At 41.0% G+C, this 25,953-nt stretch overlaps 1 protein-coding gene across 1 annotated transcript in view; it reads right to left on the reverse strand.

Annotated features, from left to right (window-relative positions):
* sh2b3 (SH2B adaptor protein 3) overlaps positions 1 to 25,953 on the reverse strand; it is a 194,087-nt gene that overhangs the window by 41,705 nt on the left and 126,429 nt on the right. The window contains exon 3 of the mRNA XM_034170620.1: positions 12,223 to 12,324. Within this exon, the coding sequence (XP_034026511.1) occupies positions 12,223 to 12,324 (102 nt within the window). The remainder of the gene's footprint in view (positions 1 to 12,222; positions 12,325 to 25,953) is intronic.

The raw sequence follows: 25,953 nt of genomic DNA on the forward strand, positions 1-25,953 counted from the left end.
ATGAGATGAACTCAAAGATCTAAAATTTTTTCCACATACACAATATCACCATTTCCCTCAAATATTGTTCACAAACCAGTCTAAATCTGTGATAGTGAGCACTTCTCCTTTGCTGAGATAATCCATCCCACCTCACAGGTGTGCCATATCAAGATGCTGATTAGACACCATGATTAGTGCACAGGTGTGCCTTAGACTGTCCACAATAAAAGGCCACTCTGAAAGGTGCAGTTTTGTTTTATTGGGGGGGATACCATTCAGTATCTGGTGTGACCACCATTTGCCTCGTGCAGTGCAACACATCTCCTTCGCATAGAGTTGATCAGGTTGTCAATTGTGGCCTGTGGAATGTTGGTCCACTCCTCTTCAATGGCTGTGCGAAGTTGCTGGATATTGGCAGGAACTGGTACACGCTGTCGTATACGCCGGTCCAGAGCATCCCAAACATGCTCAATGGGTGACATGTCCGGTGAGTATGCCGGCCATGCAAGAACTGGGACATTTTCAGCTTCCAAGAATTGTGTACAGATCCTTGCAACATGGGGTCGTGCATTATCCTGCTGCAACATGAGGTGATGTTCTTGGATGTATGGCACAACAATGGGCCTCAGGATCTCATCACGGTACCTCTGTGCATTCAAAATGCCATCAATAAAATGCACTTGTGTTCTTCGTCCATAACAGACGCCTGCCCATACCATAACCCCACCGCCACCATGGGCCACTCGATCCACAACATTGACATCAGAAAACCGCTCACCCACACGATGCCACACATGCTGTCTGCCATCTGCCCTGAACAGTATGAACCGGGATTCATCCGTGAAGAGAACACCTCTCCAACGTGCCAAACGCCAGCGAATGTGAGCATTTGCCCACTCAAGTCGGTTACGACGACAAACTGGAGTCAGGTCAAGACCCCGATGAGGACGACGAGCATGCAGATGAGCTTCCCTGAGATGGTTTCTGACAGTTTGTGCAGAAATTCTTTGGTTATGCAAACCGATTGTTTCAGCAGCTGTCCGAGTGGCTGGTCTCAGACGATCTTGGAGGTGAACATGCTGGATGTGGAGGTCCTGGGCTGGTGTGGTTACACATGGTCTGCGGTTGTGAGGCTGGTTGGATGTACTGCCAAATTCTCTGAAACGTCTTTGGAGACAGCTTATGGTAGAGAAATGAACATTCAATACACGAGCAACAGCTCTGGTTGACATTCCTGCTGTCAGCATGCCAACTGCACGCTCCCTCAAATCTTGCGACATCTGTGGCATTGTGCTGTGTGATAAAACTGCACCTTTCAGAGTGGCCTTTTATTGTGGGCAGTCTAAGGCACACCTGTGCACTAATCATGGTGTTTAATCAGCATCTTGATATGGCACACCTGTGAGGTGGGATGGATTATCTCAGTAAAGGAGAAATGCTCACTATCACAGATTTAGACTGGTTTGTGAACAATATTTGAGGGAAATGGTGATATTGTGTATGTGGAAAAAGTTTTAGATCTTTGAGATCATCTCATACAAAATGGGAGCAAAACCAAAAGTGTTGTGTTTATATTTTTGTTGAGTGTATATTCCATGGTGGCCGAAAGATTTTGTAGACATTCTGCAGCAGTGTTTCACAATCATGGTCCTCTGATACCCCCTAACATTCCACATTTTCAGTCCTTCCTCATTCTCCCATGCATACAGAAAATATTCACTACGCTTCACCTTTTCCACATTTTTTAATGTTGCATTATTCCAAAATGGATTAAATTCACATTTTTCCTCAAAATTCTACACACAGTACCCCATAATGACAATGTGAAAAAAGTTTTTTTTTTTTTTTTTTTTTTGTAGACCTACCTTCAATATGGCGCAAACATCCTGTCCCCTTTGCAGAAAAGCAGCCCCCAAAAATTATGTTTCCACCCCCACGCTTCATGGTTGGGACAGTGTTCTTGGGGTTGTTCTCATCCTCCAAACACAGCGAGTGGAGTTGATACCAAAAATCAATCAATCAATCAATCAATTTTTTTATATAGCGCCAAATCACAACAAACAGTTGCCCCAAGGCGCTTTATATTGTAAGGCAAGGCCATACAATAATTATGTAAAACCCCAACGGTCAAAACGACCCCCTGTGAGCAAGCACTTGGCTACAGTGGGAAGGAAAAACTCCCTTTTAACAGGAAGAAACCTCCAGCAGAACCAGGCTCAGGGAGGGGCAGTCCTCTGCTGGGACTGGTTGGGGCTGAGGGAGAGAACCAGGAAAAAGACATGCTGTGGAGGGGAGCAGAGATCGATCACTAATGATTAAATGCAGAGTGGTGCATACAGAGCAAAAAGAGAAAGAAACAGTGCATCATGGGAACCCCCCAGCAGTCTACGTCTATAGCAGCATAACTAAGGGATGGTTCAGGGTCACCTGATCCAGCCCTAACTATAAGCTTTAGCAAAAAGGAAAGTTTTAAGCCTAATCTTAAAAGTAGAGAGGGTGTCTGTCTCCCTGATCTGAATTGGGAGCTGGTTCCACAGGAGAGGAGCCTGAAAGCTGAAGGCTCTGCCTCCCATTCTACTCTTACAAACCCTAGGAACTACAAGTAAGCCTGCAGTCTGAGAGCGAAGCGCTCTATTGGGGTGATATGGTACTACGAGGTCCCTAAGATAAGATGGGACCTGATTATTCAAAACCTTATAAGTAAGAAGAAGAATTTTAAATTCTATTCTAGAATTAACAGGAAGCCAATGAAGAGAGGCCAATATGGGTGAGATATGCTCTCTCCTTCTAGTCCCCGTCAGTACTCTAGCTGCAGCATTTTGAATTAACTGAAGGCTTTTTAGGGAACTTTTAGGACAACCTGATAATAATGAATTACAATAGTCCAGCCTAGAGGAAATAAATGCATGAATTAGTTTTTCAGCATCACTCTGAGACAAGACCTTTCTGATTTTAGAGATATTGCGTAAATGCAAAAAGGCAGTCCTACATATTTGTTTAATATGCGCTTTGAATGACATATCCTGATCAAAAATGACTCCAAGATTTCTCACAGTATTACTAGAGGTCAGGGTAATGCCATCCAGAGTAAGGATCTGGTTAGACACCATGTTTCTAAGATTTGTGGGGCCAAGTACAATAACTTCAGTTTTATCTGAGTTTAAAAGCAGGAAATTAGAGGTCATCCATGTCTTTATGTCTGTAAGACAATCCTGCAGTTTAGCTAATTGGTGTGTGTCCTCTGGCTTCATGGATAGATAAAGCTGGGTATCATCTGCGTAACAATGAAAATTTAAGCAATACCGTCTAATAATACTGCCTAAGGGAAGCATGTATAAAGTGAATAAAATTGGTCCTAGCACAGAACCTTGTGGAACTCCATAATTAACTTTAGTCTGTGAAGAAGATTCCCCATTTACATGAACAAATTGTAATCTATTAGACAAATATGATTCAAACCACCGCAGCGCAGTGCCTTTAATACCTATGGCATGCTCTAATCTCTGTAATAAAATTTTATGGTCAACAGTATCAAAAGCAGCACTGAGGTCTAACAGAACAAGCACAGAGATGAGTCCACTGTCCGAGGCCATAAGAAGATCATTTGTAACCTTCACTAATGCTGTTTCTGTACTATGATGAATTCTAAAACCTGACTGAAACTCTTCAAATAGACCATTCCTCTGCAGATGATCAGTTAGCTGTTTTACAACTACCCTTTCAAGAATTTTTGAGAGAAAAGGAAGGTTGGAGATTGGCCTATAATTAGCTAAGATAGCTGGGTCAAGTGATGGCTTTTTAAGTAATGGTTTAATTACTGCCACCTTAAAAGCCTGTGGTACATAGCCAACTAACAAAGATAGATTGATCATATTTAAGATCGAAGCATTAAATAATGGTAGGGCTTCCTTGAGCAGCCTGGTAGGAATGGGGTCTAATAAACATGCTGATGGTTTGGATGAAGTAACTAATGAGAATAACTCAGACAGAACAATCGGAGAGAAAGAGTCTAACCAAATACCGGCATCACTGAAAGCAGCCAAAGATAACGATACGTCTTTGGGATGGTTATGAGTAATTTTATCTCTAATAGTTAAAATTTTGTTAGCAAAGAAAGTCATGAAGTCATTACTAGTTAAAGTTAATGGAATACTCAGCTCAATAGAGCTCTGACTCTTTGTCAGCCTGGCTACAGTGCTGAAAAGAAACCTGGGGTTGTTCTTATTTTCTTCAATTAGTGATGAGTAGAAAGATGTCCTAGCTTTACGGAGGGCTTTTTTATAGAGCAACAGACTCTTTTTCCAGGCTAAGTGAAGATCTTCTAAATTAGTGAGACGCCATTTCCTCTCCAACTTACGGGTTATCTGCTTTAAGCTACGAGTTTGTGAGTTATACCACGGAGTCAGACACTTCTGATTTAAAGCTCTCTTTTTCAGAGGAGCTACAGCATCCAAAGTTGTCTTCAATGAGGATGTAAAACTATTGACAAGATACTCTATCTCCCTTACAGAGTTTAGGTAGCTACTCTGCACTGTGTTGGTATATGGCATTAGAGAACATAAAGAAGGAATCATATCCTTAAACCTAGTTACAGCGCTTTCTGAAAGACTTCTAGTGTAATGAAACTTATTCCCCACTGCTGTGTAGTCCATCAGAGTAAATGTAAATGTTATTAAGAAATGATCAGACAGAAGGGAGTTTTCAGGGAATACTGTTAAGTCTTCTATTTCCATACCATAAGTCAGAACAAGATCTAAGATATGATTAAAGTGGTGGGTGGACTCATTTACTTTTTGAGCAAAGCCAATAGAGTCTAATAATAGATTAAATGCAGTGTTGAGGCTGTCATTCTCAGCATCTGTGTGGATGTTAAAATCGCCCACTATAATTATCTTATCTGAGCTAAGCACTAAGTCAGACAAAAGGTCTGAAAATTCACAGAGAAACTCACAGTAACGACCAGGTGGACGATAGATAATAACAAATAAAACTGTTTTTTGGGACTTCCAATTTGGATGGACAAGACTAAGAGACAAGCTTTCAAATGAATTAAAGCTCTGTCTGGGTTTTGGATTAATTAATAAGCTGGAATGGAAGATTGCTGCTAATCCTCCACCCCGGCCCGTGCTACGAGCATTCTGACAGTTAGTGTGACTCGGGGGTGTTGACTCATTTAAACTAACATATTCATCCTGCTGTAACCAGGTTTCTGTTAGGCAGAATAAATCAATATGTTGATCAATTATTATATCATTTACCAACAGGGACTTAGAAGAGAGAGACCTAATGTTTAATAGACCACATTTAACTGTTTTAGTCTGTGGTGCAGTTGAAGGTGCTATATTATTTTTTCTTTTTGAATTTTTATGCTTAAATAGATTTTTGCTGGTTATTGGTAGTCTGGGAGCAGGCACCGTCTCTACGGGGATGGGGTAATGAGGGGATGGCAGGGGGAGAGAAGCTGCAGAGAGGTCTTGGTCTCATCTGACTAACAGACCTTCTCCCATGCCTCCTCTGGATCATCCAGATGGTCACTGGTGAACTTCAAATGGGCCTGGACATGTGCTGACTTGAGCAGGGGGACCTTGCTGCCCTGCAGGATTTTAATGGCGTAGTGTCTTATAAACGGTAATCTTTGTGACTGTGGTCCCAGCTCTCTTCAGATCACTGACCAGGTCCTCCCATGTAGTTCTGGGCTTTCTCAAAATCATCCTTTCCCCTGACAGTTATCGTGTTTCTTCCATTTTCTAATAATTACGCCAACAGTTGTTGCTTGTCTATTGTCCTGTAGCCTGAGTGAGATGTTTTCCAGAAATGCACCTGTTTCCTCGCTTCGGGAGCGGAATAAAAAACATCAGAAACCACTAATTATGAGCGCATGTGCGCAGGGAGACTTACAATCATGAGTACTTTGATGTGTTGCTAACCGGGATGTTAAAACACATGCGACATGTCCTTTAACTGGAGTCCACCTGGGTGAATCAGTTGACTGGATATGATTTGAAAAGGCACACACCTGTCTATAGATGAGGTCCCACTGTTGATAGCCCATGTCAGGGCACAAACCAAGCATGAAGTCAAATGAATTGTTTGTAGACCTCCAAGACAGGACTGTCTCGAGGCACAAATCTGGGGAAGGGTACAGAAACATTTTTGCTGACTTAAAGGTCCCAATGAGCACAGTGGTCTCCATCATCTATAAATGGAAGATGTTTGGATCCACCAGGACTCTTCGTAGAGCTGACCGTCTGTCTAAGCTGAGTGACCGGGAGAGAAGGGCCTTACTCAGGGAGTTGACCAAGAACCCAATGGTCACTCTTTCAGAGGTTCAGCATTCCTCAGTGGAAAGAGGAGAACCTTCCAGGAGGACAATCATCTCTGCAGCAATCCACCAGTCAGGCCTGTATGGTAGAGCGAACAAACGGAAGCCACTCCTTCATAAAAGGCACATGGTAGCCCGCCTGGAGTTTGCCAAAAGGCACCTGAAGGACTCTCAGACCATGAGAAACAAAATTCTCTGGTATGATGAGACAAAGATTGAACTCACTGGTGTGAATGCCAGGCATCATGTTTGCAGGAAACCAGGCACCATCCCTACAGTGAAACATGGTGGTGGCAGCATCATGCTGTGAAGCCTGGTGGTGGCAGCATCGTGCTGTGGGGATGTTTTTCAGCAGCATGAACTGGGAGACTAGTCAGGATTGAGGGAAAGATGAATGCAGCAATATACAGAGACATCCTGGATGAAAACCTGCTCCAGAGCGCTCTTGACCTCAGACTGGGATGAAGGTTCATATTTCAGCAGGACAATGACCCTAAGCATACAGCCAAGATATCAAAGGAGTGGCATCAAGACAACTCTGTGAAAGTTCTTGAGTGGCCCAGCCAGAGCCCAGACCTGAATCTGATTGAAAATGAAAATGGCTGTGCACTGACACTCCCCATCCAACCTGATGGCGCTTGAGAGGTGCTGAAAAGAGGAATGGGCAAAACTGCCCAAAGATAGGTGCACCAAGCTTGCGGCATCATATTTAAGAAGACTTGAGGCTGTAACTGCTGCCAAAGGTGCACTGAGGAAAGGTTGTGGATTCTTATGTACATGTGATTTCTTAGTTTTTTATTTTTCATAAATTTGCAAAAATTAAAAAAACTTTTTTTGATGTTGCCATCATGAGGTGTTGTTTGTAGAATTTTGGGGAAAAAATAAATTTACTCCATTTTGAAATAAGACTGTAACATAACAAAATTTGGATGAAGTGAAGCGCTGTGAATACTTTCCAGATGAACCGTAAACAGAGGTGAAGAGTTTCTGGCGTCTGCCAGCTCTTGACTGGATGAACAGCTAACTGACCTAAAAGCATATGGGTGGACCAAGGAGAAATGAAAAATCAGCACTTGAGGTACTTGAGGGCCAAAGTTGAGAAAAACTGTTTTAAAGCTTAGTTTTGCAAGCTACATATACCAAAGAAGACTTTCAGCATAGAACTCTGATGTGATCTTCAAAGACATGATGTTCTTATGAATGAATGAATGAATGAATGAAAACTGTTTATTTTGAACATTTGATACAACAACAATTACAAGATAGATCAGTAAAGACAACAACAAAAAAGTTCCTACTGTGTACCCAACATGTCCGAAAAGGGGTAGGGTGAAGCATCAGCTTATTTATCCCTACCCCTTCTTCCCCACAACCAGTAATACCCTTTGCCACATATACACATAGATTCCTACACACCTAAACCGATATCAATATATATATATATATATATATATATACATATATATACACATACATATATACATACACACATCAACATACATACACATATACATACACATATATACACATATACATATATACACATATATATACACAAACATAAATATACACCTACACATACCTACTTACATACAAAATACTATATATTTACAAGCCGAAGCAAAAAACAAAAACACCCTAACCCTCATTACCCTTCCTCCTCCCTATACCCAGAAAAAAACATATTTTTGTACCGCTGTTTGAACTGGTTCATGCCTGGACATTGCTTGAGCCCCACTCCCAATCTGTTCCACATCCTCACCCCACAGACAGAAATACAGAAACCTTTTAATGTTGTTCGTGCCCACTGATGCTTTAAATTAAATTTCCCCCTCAGACTGTAATCCCCTGATCTGTTAAAAAACATATTTTTAATATTTGCTGGAAGTAAATTGTTTATTGCTTTATACACAATTTGTACTGTTTGAAAATGAACCAAGTCTGTGAATTTTAAGAATTTGGATTGTAAAAATAGTGGATTTGTATGATCTCTATAGCCAGTATTATGAATAATTCTTATAGCTCTTTTCTGCATTACTGATAGTGATTGTGTTGTACCTTTATAAGTATTACCCCATACCTCTGCACAGTACTGTAAATATGGTAAAACCAGTGAGCAGTAAAGAATGCGGAGTGAGTTGTGGTCCAGAATAGGTTTCGCTTTGTTTAGAACTAAAATGCTTCTTGACAGTTTACTTTGTATATGTTTTATATGAGTCTTCCAGTTTATCTTATCATCTATTATCACCCCCAGAAACTTATTTTCATGTACCCTTTCAATATCTACCCCCTCGACTTGTAACTGAACCTGTATGTCTGTATTACAATAGCCAAATAACATGTATTTTGTTTTACTTAAGTTTAATGATAATTTGTTTCTGTCAAACCATATTTTCAATTTTCCCATTTCTATACTGATCCTCCTCAGTAACTCCTGCAAATCCCCCCCTGAACAAAAAATGCTTGTGTCATCTGCAAATAATACTAATTTTAATATTTTGGAAACATTGACAATATCATTTATATAAATTAGAAACAGTTTTGGACCCAATACTGACCCCTGTGGGACGCCACAAGCATTGTCCAAGCATGATGATGTATATTCCCCCAACTTCACAAACTGTTTTCTGTTACTTAAGTAGCTTCTCACCCAGTGCAACACCAACCCCCTAATCCCATACTGTTCAAGTTTATTGATTAATATGTCATGATTAATTGTATCAAAAGCCTTTTTAAGGTCTATAAATATTCCAACTGAATGTAATTTGTGGTCTATGGCGTTTGTAATCTCCTCAACTGATTCTATTAATGCAAGTGATGTTGAACTATGTGTTCTGAATCCATATTGACTATCAGTAAGTAATTTATGTTTATTTATGAATTTGTCTAATCTATTATTGAATAACTTTTCTAATAATTTGGAAAATTGTGGAAGCAAAGAAACAGGTCTATAATTTGTGAAGTGGTGTCTATCCCCAGTCTTATACAGCGGCACAACCTTAGCTATTTTCATTTGATTGGGAAATTTACCGGTTTGAAATGATAAGTTACAGATGTATGTTAATGGTTCTACAATCCATTCAATGACCTGTTTTACCACCACCATATCAATTTCATTTAAATCGGTAGATGTTTTATATTTACAATTATTCACAATGTCTATAATTTCATTTCCATCCACTGCTGTGAGGAACATTGAACAGGGATTTCTTTCTATGAGATTATTATCCCAATCCTCAGGTTGGGAATCGGGAATTTTTTCTGCCAAGCTTGGTCCAATATTTACAAAAAAATTATTAAAACCGTTGACTACCTCATCCTTATTTTCCTTCTTGACATTATTATCAATGAAATACTGAGGGTAACTCTATTTTTTATTACCATTTTTGATAATGCTATTTAATATATCCCATATTCCTTTAATATTGTTTTTGTTATTATATAATATGTTACTATAATATTCCTTCCTACATACCCGTATAATATTAGTTAATCTATTTTTGTATTTCTTATATCTATTTTCTGCCTCTTTAGTCTTTAGTTTTATGAATTCTCTATACAGTGTATTTTTCTTATTACATGCATTTCGTAACCCTTTCGTCATCCATGGTCGAGCTTGGATTTTTTGTTTTCTGTAGTCTTGTTTAATTGGACAATTTTTATCATATAATGATGTAAATATTTGTAAAAAAGTTTCATATGCACTATCAACATCACTTTCACTGTATACCTTTTCCCAGTTTTGCTCCTGTAAATCCTTCTTTAGTGTGTTCATGTTTTCCTCTGTCCGCACTCGCCTGTATTTTATTTTCTCCTCTGGCTGATTCCGCCGATGGTTTCTATTATAAACGATGAAAACTGGTAGATGATCACTAATGTCATTGATTAATAATCCACTCACAGTGTTATTCTCAATATCATTGCTGAATATATTATCAATTAAGGTGGCACTATGGGATGTAATTCTGCTTGGCCTGGTGATTTTTGGATATAAACTCATACTGTACATTATACTGATAAATTCATCTGTTATATGAATAGGTTCCTCTGGTCTGTGTCATGGTGTTGTGATGTGTTTGTGTCCTCATACCTTATTGGTCATATTTGTCCAGATCCTCGCTTTAAGAAACACTATTGTTCATATTTGTCCAGCTCCTCGATGTTCCTTATTGCCATGACTTTTGCTTGTTCTGGTGATCCGTTCAGTTTGATGAATATTTTACAGTTTGAAGTCCATGTGTGCTGGATTTTTCCCTGTTTCTTCAAGAAGCGTGCTTTCCTGGCGATGTCGGCATTCCGTTTGGTGAGATGTTCATTGATGAATACGTTTGTCCCTTTCAGTTTTCTTCCTTGTTTTAACAGTGCTGTTTTGTGTTTTCTGTTGATGAATCTCATGATGACGGTTCGTTGATCACCGTCATTTCTCCGGGGCAGAGGGTGGCACGCTTCAATGTTATTTAAATCCATTTCTATACCTTTAGATAGGAGGAAATCAGCAACCTGTTTTTCCACAGAGCTGACCTCCTGTTCACTGGGCTCCCCTCCGCTCTCATCTGTTACCGCCCGTGCGTAGGACCGTGGTTTGATGTGAAGACCTGTGATGATGACGTCGTTAATTCTGGTGTACTGCTCCAATTCAGCCACTCTATTTTCCAGCTGCACCAGATGCCGGTCTTTCTCGGCATTCTGGAGCCGTAATGCCTTCACCTCCTCCACCAGATCCATAATTGATTTCTGTTGCTGCTTCACAACAGAAATCTCCTCTGATAGAAAGTCCAGAGATTTTTTAATATCGTCACCTTCCTCCGCTGTCAGAACCTTCTTAGGCCCCATGGTCGGCTTATGAGCAGCTTGTCGATCGCCGATGTTAACAGCCTGCGTTGTTTGTCACCGGGATGGATCTGCACTGCGCTGGTGCCGCGCGGCCTCGGTGTTTCCGCGCTGATGGATCCGCGGTGGCTGCACGAGGCCTCGGGGAAGCGGCACTTGTGACGCGCGGCTCTAATGACGCAGCGCGCGGCCTCAGTGAATTCACCACGTTGGGCGGGCCTCAGACGTTGTTGCTGTCCAGTCGCGGGGCTAAGTTGCCGGTTGAGGTGGTATTCCCACTGTCCGGGTTGGCAAACACCGGCGTGGCAGATGGCAACTACAAACACCACCTCTGAAAACTCAGGTACAAACTTTTTGCAGCTCGCTCTGACGACACGCAGCTCTGACTGACTGTGACTGACGCAGCTCTGACATACTGTAAGGGGTGATTAGCTTGATACAGTTTATTGCAAATCCAAATCTGGAAAGAATTGTTGCTGTTATGCTTTCAGTTGTCGTATCTACAAAGTACAAGTGTCTTTCTTGAAAATAGAAAAAAAAAAAAATAGTTAGTTTTTTGCAAATCAGCTCACCGTAGACTGATTTGGACATTTTGTCACCCTGTTTTTCGTGTGGTGGTCACAGTAACATTGAGATGTAAATGAACTAAGATACCAGCTAGATGTGGTTACTATTTGGTCTCACTGGAACATCCTTGGAGACTGGTGGAATGATTTTATGTCAAACAAACCTTTTGGTGGATTTACATGTCAATGTTGATTTTCTCTAAATGTTCTGGTTTCTTCCCACAGTCCAAAGACCTGCAGGTGGACTGGAGGCTTTAAAATGATCTGTAGCCATTTGTAAATGTTTTTCTGTAAATATTCGCCCTGTGACACACAGTCCTGCCTATCTAGTTGTTCCCCACTAGCCCAACATGTGCTCAGACAAGCTGTGTCCCCCAAGACCATCATCAAGACAAGTGAATATTAAAAACAACAATAATAATATCAATAATAATAATAACAATAATAATAATAATAATAATAATAATACAAAAAACTGATAATTGACAGTTATCATCATACAGGGTGAAATCATATGTGTACCTTTAAAACAAAAGTGTTTAAGTTGTCAGGCATCTCTAGTCGGTTGCAACGACGGACCTCTTGGATATCTGAGCAGAGAGCTGTCAGTTTGGGGCTGGATGCCTGAAAAACATATGACAGAAATAAAGAATGAGGTCAGAACTTACTGTCTCAATCCAAAAAAGCCACAGAACAGGAGTGTAACAACATATTACGTGACTGGGAAATGTTCATGTATTCATCACCTGACTTGGCTCGAGAAAACTGGCTGTAAAAGTGGTCACTTGTATAAAACAATAATCCTTATATTAAAGGAAAATATTTATGGAGACTGAAAATACAGGGACGGCATGCAATGCAGGTATGTACTGATAAAAAAAAGCTAAAAGGATTTTTTTTTTTGACTGACTGGCGTAGGGTTGTGTACAATTGCGAAGGCATGGTGTACCGCAGCACAGTGTTGCACAGACTTACACACAGTAGCAGAGTGTTGTGTAGACTTGTGTAGAGCACTGTGTCCGGTGCTCTATGCTGAAAGTCCGCAAAAAAATTAAACATGTTTAATTTCTACATCCATTTCCCAGACCATTTTGCGTCCCTCAGCGTATTGCCTAGACACTGTAGTCAGTACGCCACATTACGCAACTCTACATTGGCCCAGTGTGAAAGGGGCTTAAGGGACTCTATAGGATTTACTTCTTACTGACATATGTGTTTTTATGTACAGTGCATCCGGGAAGTATTCACACCGTTTCTCTTTTTTCACATTTTATTATATTAAAGCCTTTTTCCAAAATGGAGTAAAAAAGTTTTTTTTCCTCTCAAAATTCTACTCACAACACACCATAACGACAACATGAAAAAAAAAAAGTTTTTTGTTTTGTTTTGTTTTTTTGCAAATTTATTACAAATAAAAAACTAACAAACCTAGAAATCATATGTACATAAGTATTCACAGCCTTTGCTCAACACTTTGTTGATGCACCTTTGGCACCAATTACAGCCTCAAGTCTTCTTGAATATGATACCACAAGCTTGGTGCACCTATCTTTGGGTAGTTTAGCCCATTCCTCTTTGGAGCACCTCTCAAGCTCCATCAGGTTGGATGGGGAGCTTCGGTGCACAGGCATTTTCAGATTTCTCCAGAGATGTTCAATCACATTCAGGTTTGGGTTCTGGCTGGGTCATTCACAGACCTTCACAGAGTTGCCCTGAAGCCACTCCTTTGATATCTTGGCTGTGTGCTTAGGGTCATTGTGCTACTGAAAGATGAATAGTCGCCCCAGTCAGAGGTCAAGAGCACTCTGGAGCAGGTTTTCATCCAGGATGTCTCTGTACATTGCTGCATTCATTTTCCCTCAATCCTGACTAGTCTCCCAGTTCCTGCCACTTAAAAACATCTCCAAAGCATGATGCTGCCACCACCATGCTTCACTGTAGGGATGGTGCCTGGATTCTCCAAATATGACACCTGGCATTCACACCAAAGAGTTCAATTTTTGTTTCAACAGCCCAGAGAAATTTCTCTCTCGTGGTCTGACAGTCCATGTGCCTTTTGGCAAACTTCAGGCGGGCTGCCATGTGCCTTTTACTAAAGAGTGGCTTCTGTCTGGCCACTCTACCATACAGACTTGGTTGGTGGATTGCTGCAGAGATGGTTGTCCTACTGGAAGGTTCTCCTCTCTCCACAGAAGAATGCTGGAGCTCTAACAGAGTGTTGTTGGTCACCTCCCTAAGGCCCTTCCCCCCGTTCGCTCAAATTAGATGGACATCCAGCTGTAGGAAAAGTCTTTGTGGATCCAAACTTCTTCTTTTTAGGTATTATGGAGGCCAGTGTGCTCATTGGGACCTTCAAAGCAGTAGAAATGTTTCTGTACCCTTCCCCAGATTTATGCCTCAAGACAATCCTATATTAGAGGTGTCTAGCCAATTTTTTGACTTCATGCTTGGTTTGTGCTCTGACATGCACTGTCACCTGTGGAACCTTTATATGTAGAAAGGTGTGTCCCTTTCTAAATCAGGTCCAATCAAATTAATTTACCCTAGGTGGACACCAGTTAAGCTGTAGAAACATCTCAAGGATGATCCATGGAAATAGAATGCCCCTGAGCTCAATTTTGAGCTTCATGACAAAGGCTGTGAATACGTACCGTATTTTCCGGACTATAAGTCGCACTTTTTTACATGTTTTGGCCAGGGGTGCGACCTATACTCCGGTGCGACTTATAAATGAAAAATATACCGGTAGGATCTCAATTAATTTACTGTAACAAAACAATTTTACGTGACAGAGTCGATCTATGTTTTAAAATGGCCACCAGAAAAGGAAATGCAATGCATCATGGGCACTGTAGTATGACGGCCATCCTATAGTTCACGCTGGTCGCGATAACCAATCAGAGAACAGAACTTTGGATGCGTATTCCTCACCTCACCCACAGCGTGTGAAGCTGACGAACACGGTGCTTGCTGTTATTCCGGCATGGCGAACAGAACAGCTTCAACCCTTGGATATCAATGTGAGCAGAGTGTTTAAGTTGACGCTGAGAGCTGCGTGGGAGCACTGGGTGAGCGACGGTGGAGGATTAGCGTGTGCACTTGGAAGGAGCTGGCGTCGATGATTGTGAAAAGCGTTTGAAGCAGACGAACATGGTGTTTATTCCGGGACGGCTAACAAGACAGCTTCAACCCTTGGATATCAGTGTGAGCAGAGTTGACGCTGAGAGCTGCATGGGAGCACTGAGCGACGGCGGAGGATTAGCGTCTGCACTTGGAAGGAGCTGGATCGACACCGCTGGGAGGTCATGAGCTGTGCAGGTAGGCGCTGCATGGTTCGGCTTGCAATGTGGTCCGCAAAATACAAACATATCCGTAGGTAAAATGCAGCTCACGAGAGGGCACTCGAGGCTTGTGTGACTGTTCCTGCGACTTCTGACTACCATAGAAAAATAAAAATTTTAACGTTACTGATAACATAACAAGACAACGGAGAAGGCCCGAAAAAATGCCACCAAAAAGAAAATCATACTCTGCAGATTACAAGTTGCGACTGGTGAAATATGCATCCGAAAACGGTAGCCGTCACAATATTATCATCTGAACTTTTCATGTTAACATACCTGTATGTCCATGGGACTTATAGTCCAGTGGACCTTATTTATGGTTTATTTTTCTTTATAATGGATAAAGTGGCTGGTGCGACTTATACTCCGGTGCGACTTATTTATGGTTTATTTTTCTTTATAATGGATAAAGTGGCTGGTGCGACTTATACTCCGGTGCGACTTATAGTCCGGAAAATACGGTATGTACATGTGATTTCTTTGTTTGTTTGTTTATGGGGTATTGTGTGTAGACGTTTGAGGAAAAAAATGAATTTCATCCATTTTGGAATAAGACTAACATAAATGTGGAAATAGTGAAGTGCTATGAATGCTTTCCAGATGCACTGCAATAAAAAAAATTTATGGAGTTATTAATGGCCCAGTCACACGGCACTTAACGAAGGGCAATGAAGCCCTGACAAAACAAGAAATCTGGACTTTCGTTGACTTTCGTTGGCATCGTTTAACCTTCGCACAGCTTCGTTCCTGCAGCTGGCACTTCGTCAGGATTTTTAAACTGTTGAAAATTTTGAACAAAGGGCAATGAAAACCTCAATTTGTCTGTGTTTCGTTTTTGCTGTCGTTCTTGACGTTTTTTAATCGTTTGTTTAGTTTTTGTAATGTTATTGTTTAATTTGACTTCGTTCAAGCAGCTGAATGTTTTCACACAGTGCAGAAGCCGGTTTGTGAGGGCTGAGGATGCTGCTGCGTTCCTGTACCGTTGAAAATTACAGTGCAAACTCAGCCTGCTTGCTTGGATTTTTTTTATCTGTGTGGGGGGGCAGCTTCACTGGGCTCAGGCACCTTAAATAGGATAGAAGTAATCTTTTGTGTGGATATAATTAATTATTTTGCCACAAGCAACTGCTGAATTTGAAACAACAAAAACGTTGTGTAATTTCCGACGGTACTTGAATACAGCATTAGTGGCAGCAGCACCTGCTGCGTGCGCCAATTATTTTGTATTAAATATAACAATATGAGTGTAGGAATGACAATCCAGTCCTTCTGTACATGTGGCAACAGGTAGCTGAATCAAAATGATGATATAAAGAGCTGTTCTGGAAGGCAGAATTCACGTTGTGGATCAGTGATCAGCTGGTGGAATAACCGCACATGCACGCGTTCACATGCACTGATTAATTTACTGCTCTGATATATTCAATCATCTTTACACTTATATTTATTCCCTCTTTTGAAAGTTTTCTGTTATAAATCAATATATATGGCTTAGTAACATAATACAGTGATACAGCAGTGACCACGGCACATTAATTGGAGCAAGAGGGAGCACACAGCATGTCATCAGACAGTGAGGATTCTGATGATGAAGGAGATGATCCCTCTTTTGTTCTGGATGAGGAACCAGAGCAGGTGGTCCACCAATGTGCACACAGATCTCCACAGCTTCTGTTTGCCATTTCTCCAGGACTCAGGAGCTATGAGCTCCGTCCCAGTGCCGAGTCCTGGACCTCAGAGATGCAGACACACACTGCTCCAGCTGTGGCTCCAGGCGCGTTTCATTTAAAGCTTCGAGATCGTTCGCTTCGGTTATGTTAATTTCCTCTTTCGTCCCTTTTCGCTCTTGCTTCGCAGGCTGTTCGGTGATAAAGCTCTTTTGTCCACCTTTTCTCAACGAATTGTGACTTTTTTTTTACTTTTTCCCTTCGTTCAGGAATCGTCGTGTGCCGTGTGACTGGGCTATAAGTGCTGTGGAACATTACATGATGCACTTGGATTTATGGTCAAACTTTATGATACACAGATGTGTGCATAAGAAGGGGAACAGCATGCGAGATTGAGAGGAAATAGACAAGACAGTGAAAGACATGGCGCTCAGTGGGACAGGGAGACTGACATGGGGCAGGGAGGGTGAACTCCAGAGTTTTATACACCGGATGACTTTGAGTCTATGTGACAGCGTACAACCCCTGGCAATAATTATGGAATCACCGGCCTCGGAGGATGTTCATTCAGTTGTTTAATTTTGTAGAAAAAAAGTAGATCACAGACATGACACAAAACTAAAGTCATTTCAAATGGCAACTTTCTGGCTTTAAGAAACACTATAAGAAATCAGGAAAAATAATTGTGGCAGTCAGTAACGGTTACGTTTTTAGACCAAGCAGAGGGAAAAAAATATGGACTCACTCAATTCTGAGGAATAAATTATGGAATCACCCTGTAATCTTTCATCCCCAAAACTAACACCTGCATCAAATCAGATCTGCTCGTTAGTCTGCATCTAAAAAGGAGTGATCACACCTTGGAGAGCTGTTGCACCAAGTGGACTGACAAGAATCATGGCTCCAACACGTCATTTGAAACAAAGAAGAGGATTATCAAACTCTTAAAAGAGGGTAAATCATCATGCAATGTTGCAAAAGATGTTGGTTGTTCACAGTCAGCTGTGTCTAAACTCTGGACCAAATACAAACAACATGGGAAGGTTGTTAAAGGCAAACATACTGGTAGACCAAGGAAGACATCAAAGCGTCAAGACATCTTGAATCTGCATTGGGCAAGGTGATGATGCTGGAACTTTTGTTTGGTGCCGTTCCAATGAGATTTATAAAGATGACTGCCTGAAGAGAACATGTAAATTTCCACAGTCATTGATGATATGGGGCTGCATGTCAGGTAAAGGCACTGGGGAGATGGCTGTCATTACATCATCAATAAATGCACAAGTTTATATTGATATTTTGGAGACTTTTCTTATCCCATCAATTGAAAGGATGTTTGGGGATGATGAAATCATTTTTCAAGATGATAATGCATCTTGCCATAGAGCAAAAACTGTGAAAACATTCCTTGCAAAAAGACACATAGGGTCAATGTCATGGCCTGCAAATAGTCCGGATCTTAATCCAATTGAAAATCTTTGGTGGAAGTTGAAGAAAATGGTGCATGACAAGGCTCCAACCTGCAAAGCTGATCTGGCAACAGCAATCAGAGAAAGTTGGAGCCAGATTGATGAAGAGTATTGTTTGTCACTCATTAAGTCCATGCCTCAGAGACTGCAAGCTGTTATAAAAGCCAGAGGTGGTGCAACAAAATACTAGTGATGTGTTGGAGCGTTCTTTTGTTTTTCATGATTCCATAATTTTTTCTTCAGAATTGAGTGATTCCATATTTTTTTCCCTCTGCTTGGTCTAAAGAAGTAACCATTACTGACTGCCACAATTTTTTTCCTGATTTCTTATAGTGTTTCTTAAAGCCAGAAAGTTGCCATTTGAAATGACTTTAGTTTTGTGTCATGTCTGTGATCTGCTTTTTTTCTACCAAGTTAAACAACTGAATTAACATCCTCCGAGGCCGGTGATTCCATCATTTTTGCCAGGGGTTGTACAAGCCTGAGGAAAGTTCATCACAATAAACACACGCACACACACACACGAGAAGAACAGGTTCTATCTTCCATCCATCTGCTCTTCACCTTAACTGCTATGGCTAATATCAATTAAAGACATGCGCACACAGTGACACAGAGATGAGAGGGGATGTGACTCATTTCATGAGATCTGAGACAATGAATGAGGAACTGACTAAAAGTGTACTCACAACCAAATGCTGTCACAGCTGATTTTAAGATAAGGCAGTTCAGAGAAATCTCCTGCCGCTTTCCAAGTATGCTGAGGTTTAACCTTTAAGGTTTTCTATTAACTGCATAAAATGACAGAAAATCAATACATACAGAGTACAAGAAAATTAAGTGCAGAAATCAAGAAAAGATGTAATATGATGATATCACAGTATATTTAGAAGCATAACTTTTAATACTGGGGATAATGCCACCCTGAATGTGGTTTAATGCCTGGATCGTAATATTTTATGTAGGTATTCGTGCACAGAAAAAGATCTGGCTAAACAGCAGCTGCACAAACATGCACGCACACAGGATGTGATGTCTAATGAAGTGACCTGGTGCTCTGTGAATGTGCACCGAGTGTGACTCACTGAGAGGCATTTACAGCGAGTTTGTGAATGAATTTCTGTCTCTGAGCATCTTTGAGGAACCATATGTGTCATGTTTCTCTCTGGAGGGTTAAAAAAAATTGCAGCAGCAGATGTTTGGTTGAGCAACATCACAACAGGCCTGATTTCTGTGAATCAGCTTCAGCAGGGCAGCACACACAAGCTCACACAGCAGACTGCTGCTTTTTTTTTATTACTGCACATTCCACAACCGCTCTCTAAGGCGGAAGAAAAAACTTATAAGCAAACTCGAATCAATTCTCATTTTATTTTGACCCCAGCTTCATGCTGATCAGCACAAAAACTCAGTTTATGCCATTTCAGTCAAAAACATAGAGTATTTCAAAGGGTAGCTTCCCACTCGTCCTAGAGTCCAGTAGTCCTAGTACTAAGAAGAGCATTGTGAAAGTAAAATAAGTGTCTTCACGTGACGCCATGTTTATTTGATATTGTGTTCATCACTGTGGGAATGCCCTGTGAAATGTTCTTGCTTAATCCAGGGACTGTTCATGCAGTTTGTGCAAAACGACTGATAGCCACATGTTTCTGTCTGACCCAGAGTGACACAGAGTCTGTTCTGATCACGCCTAACTGCAGCCTTGAGACAAAACATTTTTTGTGGGAATTCGTCTCTCCACAGCCGGTTTCCAGATGAAGTCATTTTCAGATAGCTACCAGTATCAGTTTGGGTAGATGAGCCCATGAGAACTTGCGCACGAACACCGTCCTGACGTGTACATAAGGGTGCACTCTTAAGTACTGATACACACACACACACGCTCAGACACTTGTTGTATGCTATTCATTGGTGTGTCCAAAGCGCTTTTTATAATAAACCTGTTAATTTTGAAAAACAGTCAACCTCCTGACTCTTCCTTCCATGACCTCTTGGTCCAAAGTTGAAATTTTACCTCCACAAGCTGGTGTCAGAAGTGGGATTTTCTCTCTGGACCATCGGACTGGACCAGACGGATGGCCAAACAGATCTAGTAGGTAGAGATCTGCCTCGTACCAGCTATTAATGGACGGAGGACTGACCAGCTCCGGGTTCCCGATTGTCAGTGCAGCATTCCACAAACCATGGGTGTTATACCAACAACACTGGTGAGAGAGGCTGTCATTTTTATGGTGGAAGTTAAAATTGACTGTTTGACAACCGGGTGTTGCAAGCTGAAATAAAACTTTATTTTAACTAAGTGTGGGCCCTGGTAAGAAACTCTTTAAAGACGAGTGGTCTGAGTTTCTGAGGTAAGAGTCAGCTCATACAGCGGTAGAGCTCGTATGAGCACACCACGAAACATCAAATCAACGGGCAGGTGTGCACAATCCCAGTGCAACCGTTCGTGCACGCGACAGTGTCTTTTGAGCAGGAACACAGTGCACCACATTGCGCCGCTGATGTGGAAGAAAATAAAATAAAAACCAGCTGTATAATTAGTGAATTTCACTGGGTGATATAAATAATATATAAAAGGGGACGCAATACCGAACTCCGCAGTTAAATAACCCTGGTTAAATAAAAAAAAAATGCCACTCATGGGATTTGAACCCACACACTCTGATAACCAGATGGAAACTTTACCACTGCGCTACAATCACTGTCTTGTAACAGGAGCATGAAATGTCCAAAATCAACAAGCAGATAAACGTATTTTCTAAAAAAAAAAAAAAAAAAACACTGTGATAACTGACCAAACAGCGTTTGTTACACCGTATTTCTGCTGATACGTGACTGAAAGTGGTGTATTTGTTGCACTGTTGGGTTTCTGGTACTGCGGCGTGCCACTCACAGCCCTTATGGCCCGGCACGAGTGTCCTACCAGATGTGACATTCAGATTGCCTGCTGCGTGTCCGCATGAACTGACTGTCCATTTTTATGCATTTTCACACAAGCATGTACACGCGTGTCCGTCAAAACACGGCACGTGTGCTGCAGCTGTGATGTCCAGGACCGGAGATGTCTCAACAGCTGTGGGCAGCCAGCCATGCCCCCTGTCTTGTCAACGCACAGACCAAGATGACACTATGCGATCAGATGAGAGATGCCTCACCTGCAGGGGGGGAGGGGTGTGGAAACCACATGTACATGTGTTGGGGGGGTGGAGCACGCAAAACCCACGCACAGGTATTGTGGAGGGAGCCGACACTCTGGCACACCACATGTGCACTCGGCCATTCCACAGTCGCGGGGCACTTAGACAAATTTCAGCCACTGGTGTGCGCAAATAGGTGTAACAACAGGTGTACGAGGCAGCTACGATTTTACACATTTTGCACAGGATTCCTGTTCCATGCGCACTTTATGCGCAAATCGACCAAATTCGCACTATGTGTGAAGGGACCCTTCGTGAGGTCCATGCAAAAAACACCAAGGTCTGATATTCTTGTACAGACTGAGCAAGCAAGGTTAACAATTTGTTTATTATATGGCAATTATATATATATATATATATATATATATACATATATATATAAACATGCAAACTTACGGTATCGCCCAAATATGAAAGCTGCTGACGGCTCATAGTCAGACCTGTTCGCTTCACCTCCATGAAGAACTTGCTAACAGATGGTCCGGTCATTAACTGGTAAGATTTTAATCTGTGTGTTTTTTTCTGATGCTATTTAGATATTTATGGAGTATATTCATGTCTAACTTGGTTTTTCTAATCGTGTTTTTAGCTTTCTGCTTTGTAATGGTTGTGATATATGTTCCGGACTGGTTGTCATGGTAACTGGTTTGATATGTTCCCAAATTAGATCAGCTAATCAGAGGGCGCGTAGCGTCACAGCCATATAATAATTTATCATATTCTTTGCGAGATGTGTATAAATAAGAACAGAAGAATGAGAAGATCTGTGTGTCAGTCACTCTTTTACAACCATTTACAGGATGTCTTCATCTCAGAAAGTAAACACTTATTAACCTTATTATCTTTAATCATTACAGAAAATTACTTCATTATATGACTGACTGCTCATGGTCTGATTTAATTTTGGCTGAACAAAAACCAACTCCAGGGCCTGGTTTCATAAGGCAGTCTAAGCTTGTTTGTTCAACTCACTTAGGTGACACTTATTTTTTAAGTTAGTCGTTGCACAAAGCACTTAGTTGCCAAAAGTGTTGCACTATGTGACAGTTTTTAGCCTGTTACAGAGGAGGCTAATCTTCAATGTCTTACCTCAAAAAAAGTAGCTATCATCTACCACAACTTGATGGAGAATGAAGAAAGGAGAGAATTGTGGTGGGAGCGGGTGTTCTGGGACCAGAATAATTCATGTGAGATGTTTACAAACACCAAGGCTGGGAGCACATCTCCTCTGCTGCAGCAGATGGCCATGTTTGTAGCAGACGGACAAACCCGGAAGTAAAAAAAACTGACATGCATTGGAGGCGTTTACTGGCAACGGCACTTGTAAGGCCGCTATGGCCCTGAAAATCGTCAACTAATGTAAGATGGCTAATCTACAAGTTTAGCTATATATGTGAAACGGAGAATAGATAGATACTGTTGGGCAACTTACCTTGTTCAACTAAATAAGCTTAGTAGACTAAAAGAATAGACTGCTTTATGAAACCAACTCCAGCAGTACAGGGAGGTTCCTCTATTGGGGGTTTATGTAAGAGGAAGAAAAAGAGGACAATCAAAAACCACTGAGACAGTAAAAAAACAGTCAGGTTCTGGTACAATGATCTCAGTCTGCTTGCAAGCTGCAGAATATCTGTTTTACCAGCTCCGCTAACGTGTCACTGGTAAAACTCAATTTGCAACCATAAAATCCAGCATTAACGTCCACAAATCATCAGACACAACTGGGTTATTCCCTAACTGAATAATGTTTGGACACACTTTCCAATTGTGTCCAAACATTTGACTAGTATTAGACATTTTTCCCTTCTGATATCTTAACACTGATTATGGTTTTCATGAAAAAAGTCGATCTAAAGTTGATTGAAATGTTTTCCTGCTTTATAAATCACAATATTCAGATGCACCTTACATAGGCAGGTTTACGGTACACATACACTCTACTTATACAAACAGGGATGTACATTAATGTTCATATTCCCCCTTAACACTCATCAAACTAAAACAAAGCTGAATTGAAAACAAACGCTAACAATGAAATTAAAATAAAAACTAATAGAAAATTATAAACTTTAATAACGCTAGCTCTAGTTTATACATTTTAATAATGTTTTTTTTCCTCCCCGAGTTTGCAGGTGGGGAACACCAGGACTGCTTCCTCTCATGAAGCTCTGATGGACACTGACCCTGAAAAATGATCTGCTGTGCATTTTGCCACTTTGATGCTTTGCACCCAGATCAGCTCCCCCATCCCCATTACACACACTGACACTATAGGGCCCACAGACACAGATAGTGCTGCATGCACTGCAGACCATGAAAATTCTTTAAAAAACAAAACAAAAACAAAACCTTTGAACATGTGGAAACCCACTTAAAAGGGAGGTTTGCAGCTTGACAAGAAGCCCCTTGATTATTAAAATAAAGCCAGCTGAATTTGTATCAGTAAACCAAACACAACCAGGATGTTGGAACTAGAAGCAGAACAGACAGTAGAGGAACAGCCTGAATCACACTGTTAACACCATAAAGGAAGTTTTAAATCTCTGTTAGACTTTTTTTTAAATAACCTTTTTTTCTGCTAGCAGGACTACTTAACAAGAGTGCTCTGACAGCACAATATCCCCCGCTGGCTAATACTGCCTTGGTACATTTTGATAACATTTAAAGGTCTCTGATAACATTTGTTTTGTCAACACACATCACCTATTTGCACATCTAACAAAAACTAATTTTAGTTAAGAATTTCTTTCATAAATCAAGAGAAACAATTCTTGCAAATGAATCACAGGACAGAATAATAAATACATTGCTTTTCAAAGTTAACCTGTTGATTCAGACAGTGCACTCAAACAAATGAAAAGCAAATTTCTAAGTCGAATGAGATGATAATATGCGTATTACCAACAGTGATGCCGGTAACGTGTTACTCTAATCTGACTGCTGACCACTTATAATACCGCTGACTACTTATAATAATAATAATTTCAACAACTAAGAATTTAAATGTTAGAATGAATTTAATATTTACATTTATAAACAATGTAGGCTAGAAGTTGTAAGTTTTGCCGTTACAGTGCTGTCAACAGTTAAATATAAGATGTCTTTATTTTATTTTTGATAAAACAAGTATTTATGTTCATTGAATTCAAGAAAGGGCGAATATAAAATCAGTATTGGCAAAACTGGTTATCATTTTCATGTTGACATGGCAGGGAGTGTTGTCAGCAGCTGCTGAAAGCAACTAATAAAGTAACTAGTAATCTAACAGTTAATGTTGAAATTGAGTAATCAGTAAAGTAACTAAGTTACTTTTTCAAGGAGTAATCAGCAATTGGATTACTTTTTCAAAGTAACTGTGGCAACACTGATTACCAATGTATAACAAGGACTTGTACCAAGTTTCACGAAATTCCTCCTAAAAGTGAGGAGTTGATTTCAGAATGCAGGCACCCTCTCATGAAACTGACTGGGTGTAGATTTGTTAATCAAGGGCCATAACTCTGGTAAAATGAGCACAACTCCAGCAATACGATAATATGCCTATTACCAACCTATAACAAGGGCTTGTACCAAGTTTCACAGAATTCCTCCTAAAAATGTGAGAGGAGTTGATTTCAAAATGTTTATACCTTTTTTGGGACAGATGGACAGACAGAAATCGCCATGACATACGAGGTCTGTCAATAAAGTAACGGTCCTTTTTATTTTTTTCAAAAACTATATGGATTTTATTCATATGTTTTTACGTCAGACATGCTTGAACCCTCGTGCGCATGCGTGAGTTTTTCCACGCCTGTTGGTGACGTCATTCGCCTGTGAGCACGCCTTGGGAAGGAGTGGTCCCGCCCCCTCGTCGGATTTTCACTGTCTGAAAACGGCGGAATGAAAAGGACTTTTTTTCCATCAGAATTTTTTCAGAAACTGTTAGAGACTGGCACCTGGAAACCATTCGAAAAATTTATCTGGCTTTCGGTGAAAATTTTCCGGGCTTCACAGAGAATAAGGTCCCTTAGTACAGCTTTAAGGACCCCTTTAAGGACGCTCGGCGCGCCACGCTCCGAGCTGCGACGACGCGGCACAAGCCACCAGACCATTTCTAAATGGATGGCTCTCTGTGGATACGAGACCATCGTGTGCTCTTTCTCTGGTTATCACAAGAGCTGGACATCAGCCATTTTCTGGCAGATTTCACTTTTAACAAGAGATTTTGTCATGGAAAGCCACGCGGAGGCTTCGCGCGTCACGACCGATTCGCTTTGGAAGCAAGACAAAGGAACACCTCCGTTTCGGCGTGTTAGAGGACAAGTTTGGACATGTCCAGCTCTCCACAATTTCACTGATACTTACTGGACTGGTAAGCATTGAAAGCCGAGATACACATGTCCAAACTTGTCCTCTGACACGCCGAAACGGAGGTGTTCCTTTATCTCGCTTCCAAAGCGAATCGGTCGTGACGCGCGAAGCCTCCGCGCCGCTTTCCATAACACAATCTCTTGTTAAAAGTGAAATCTGCCGGAAAATGGCTGATGTCCAGCTCTTGTGATAACCAGAGAAAGAGCACACGACGGTCTCGTAT

Source organism: Thalassophryne amazonica, chromosome 5 (assembly GCF_902500255.1).
Source record: "Thalassophryne amazonica chromosome 5, fThaAma1.1, whole genome shotgun sequence".
Classification (NCBI taxonomy): domain Eukaryota; kingdom Metazoa; phylum Chordata; class Actinopteri; order Batrachoidiformes; family Batrachoididae; genus Thalassophryne; species Thalassophryne amazonica.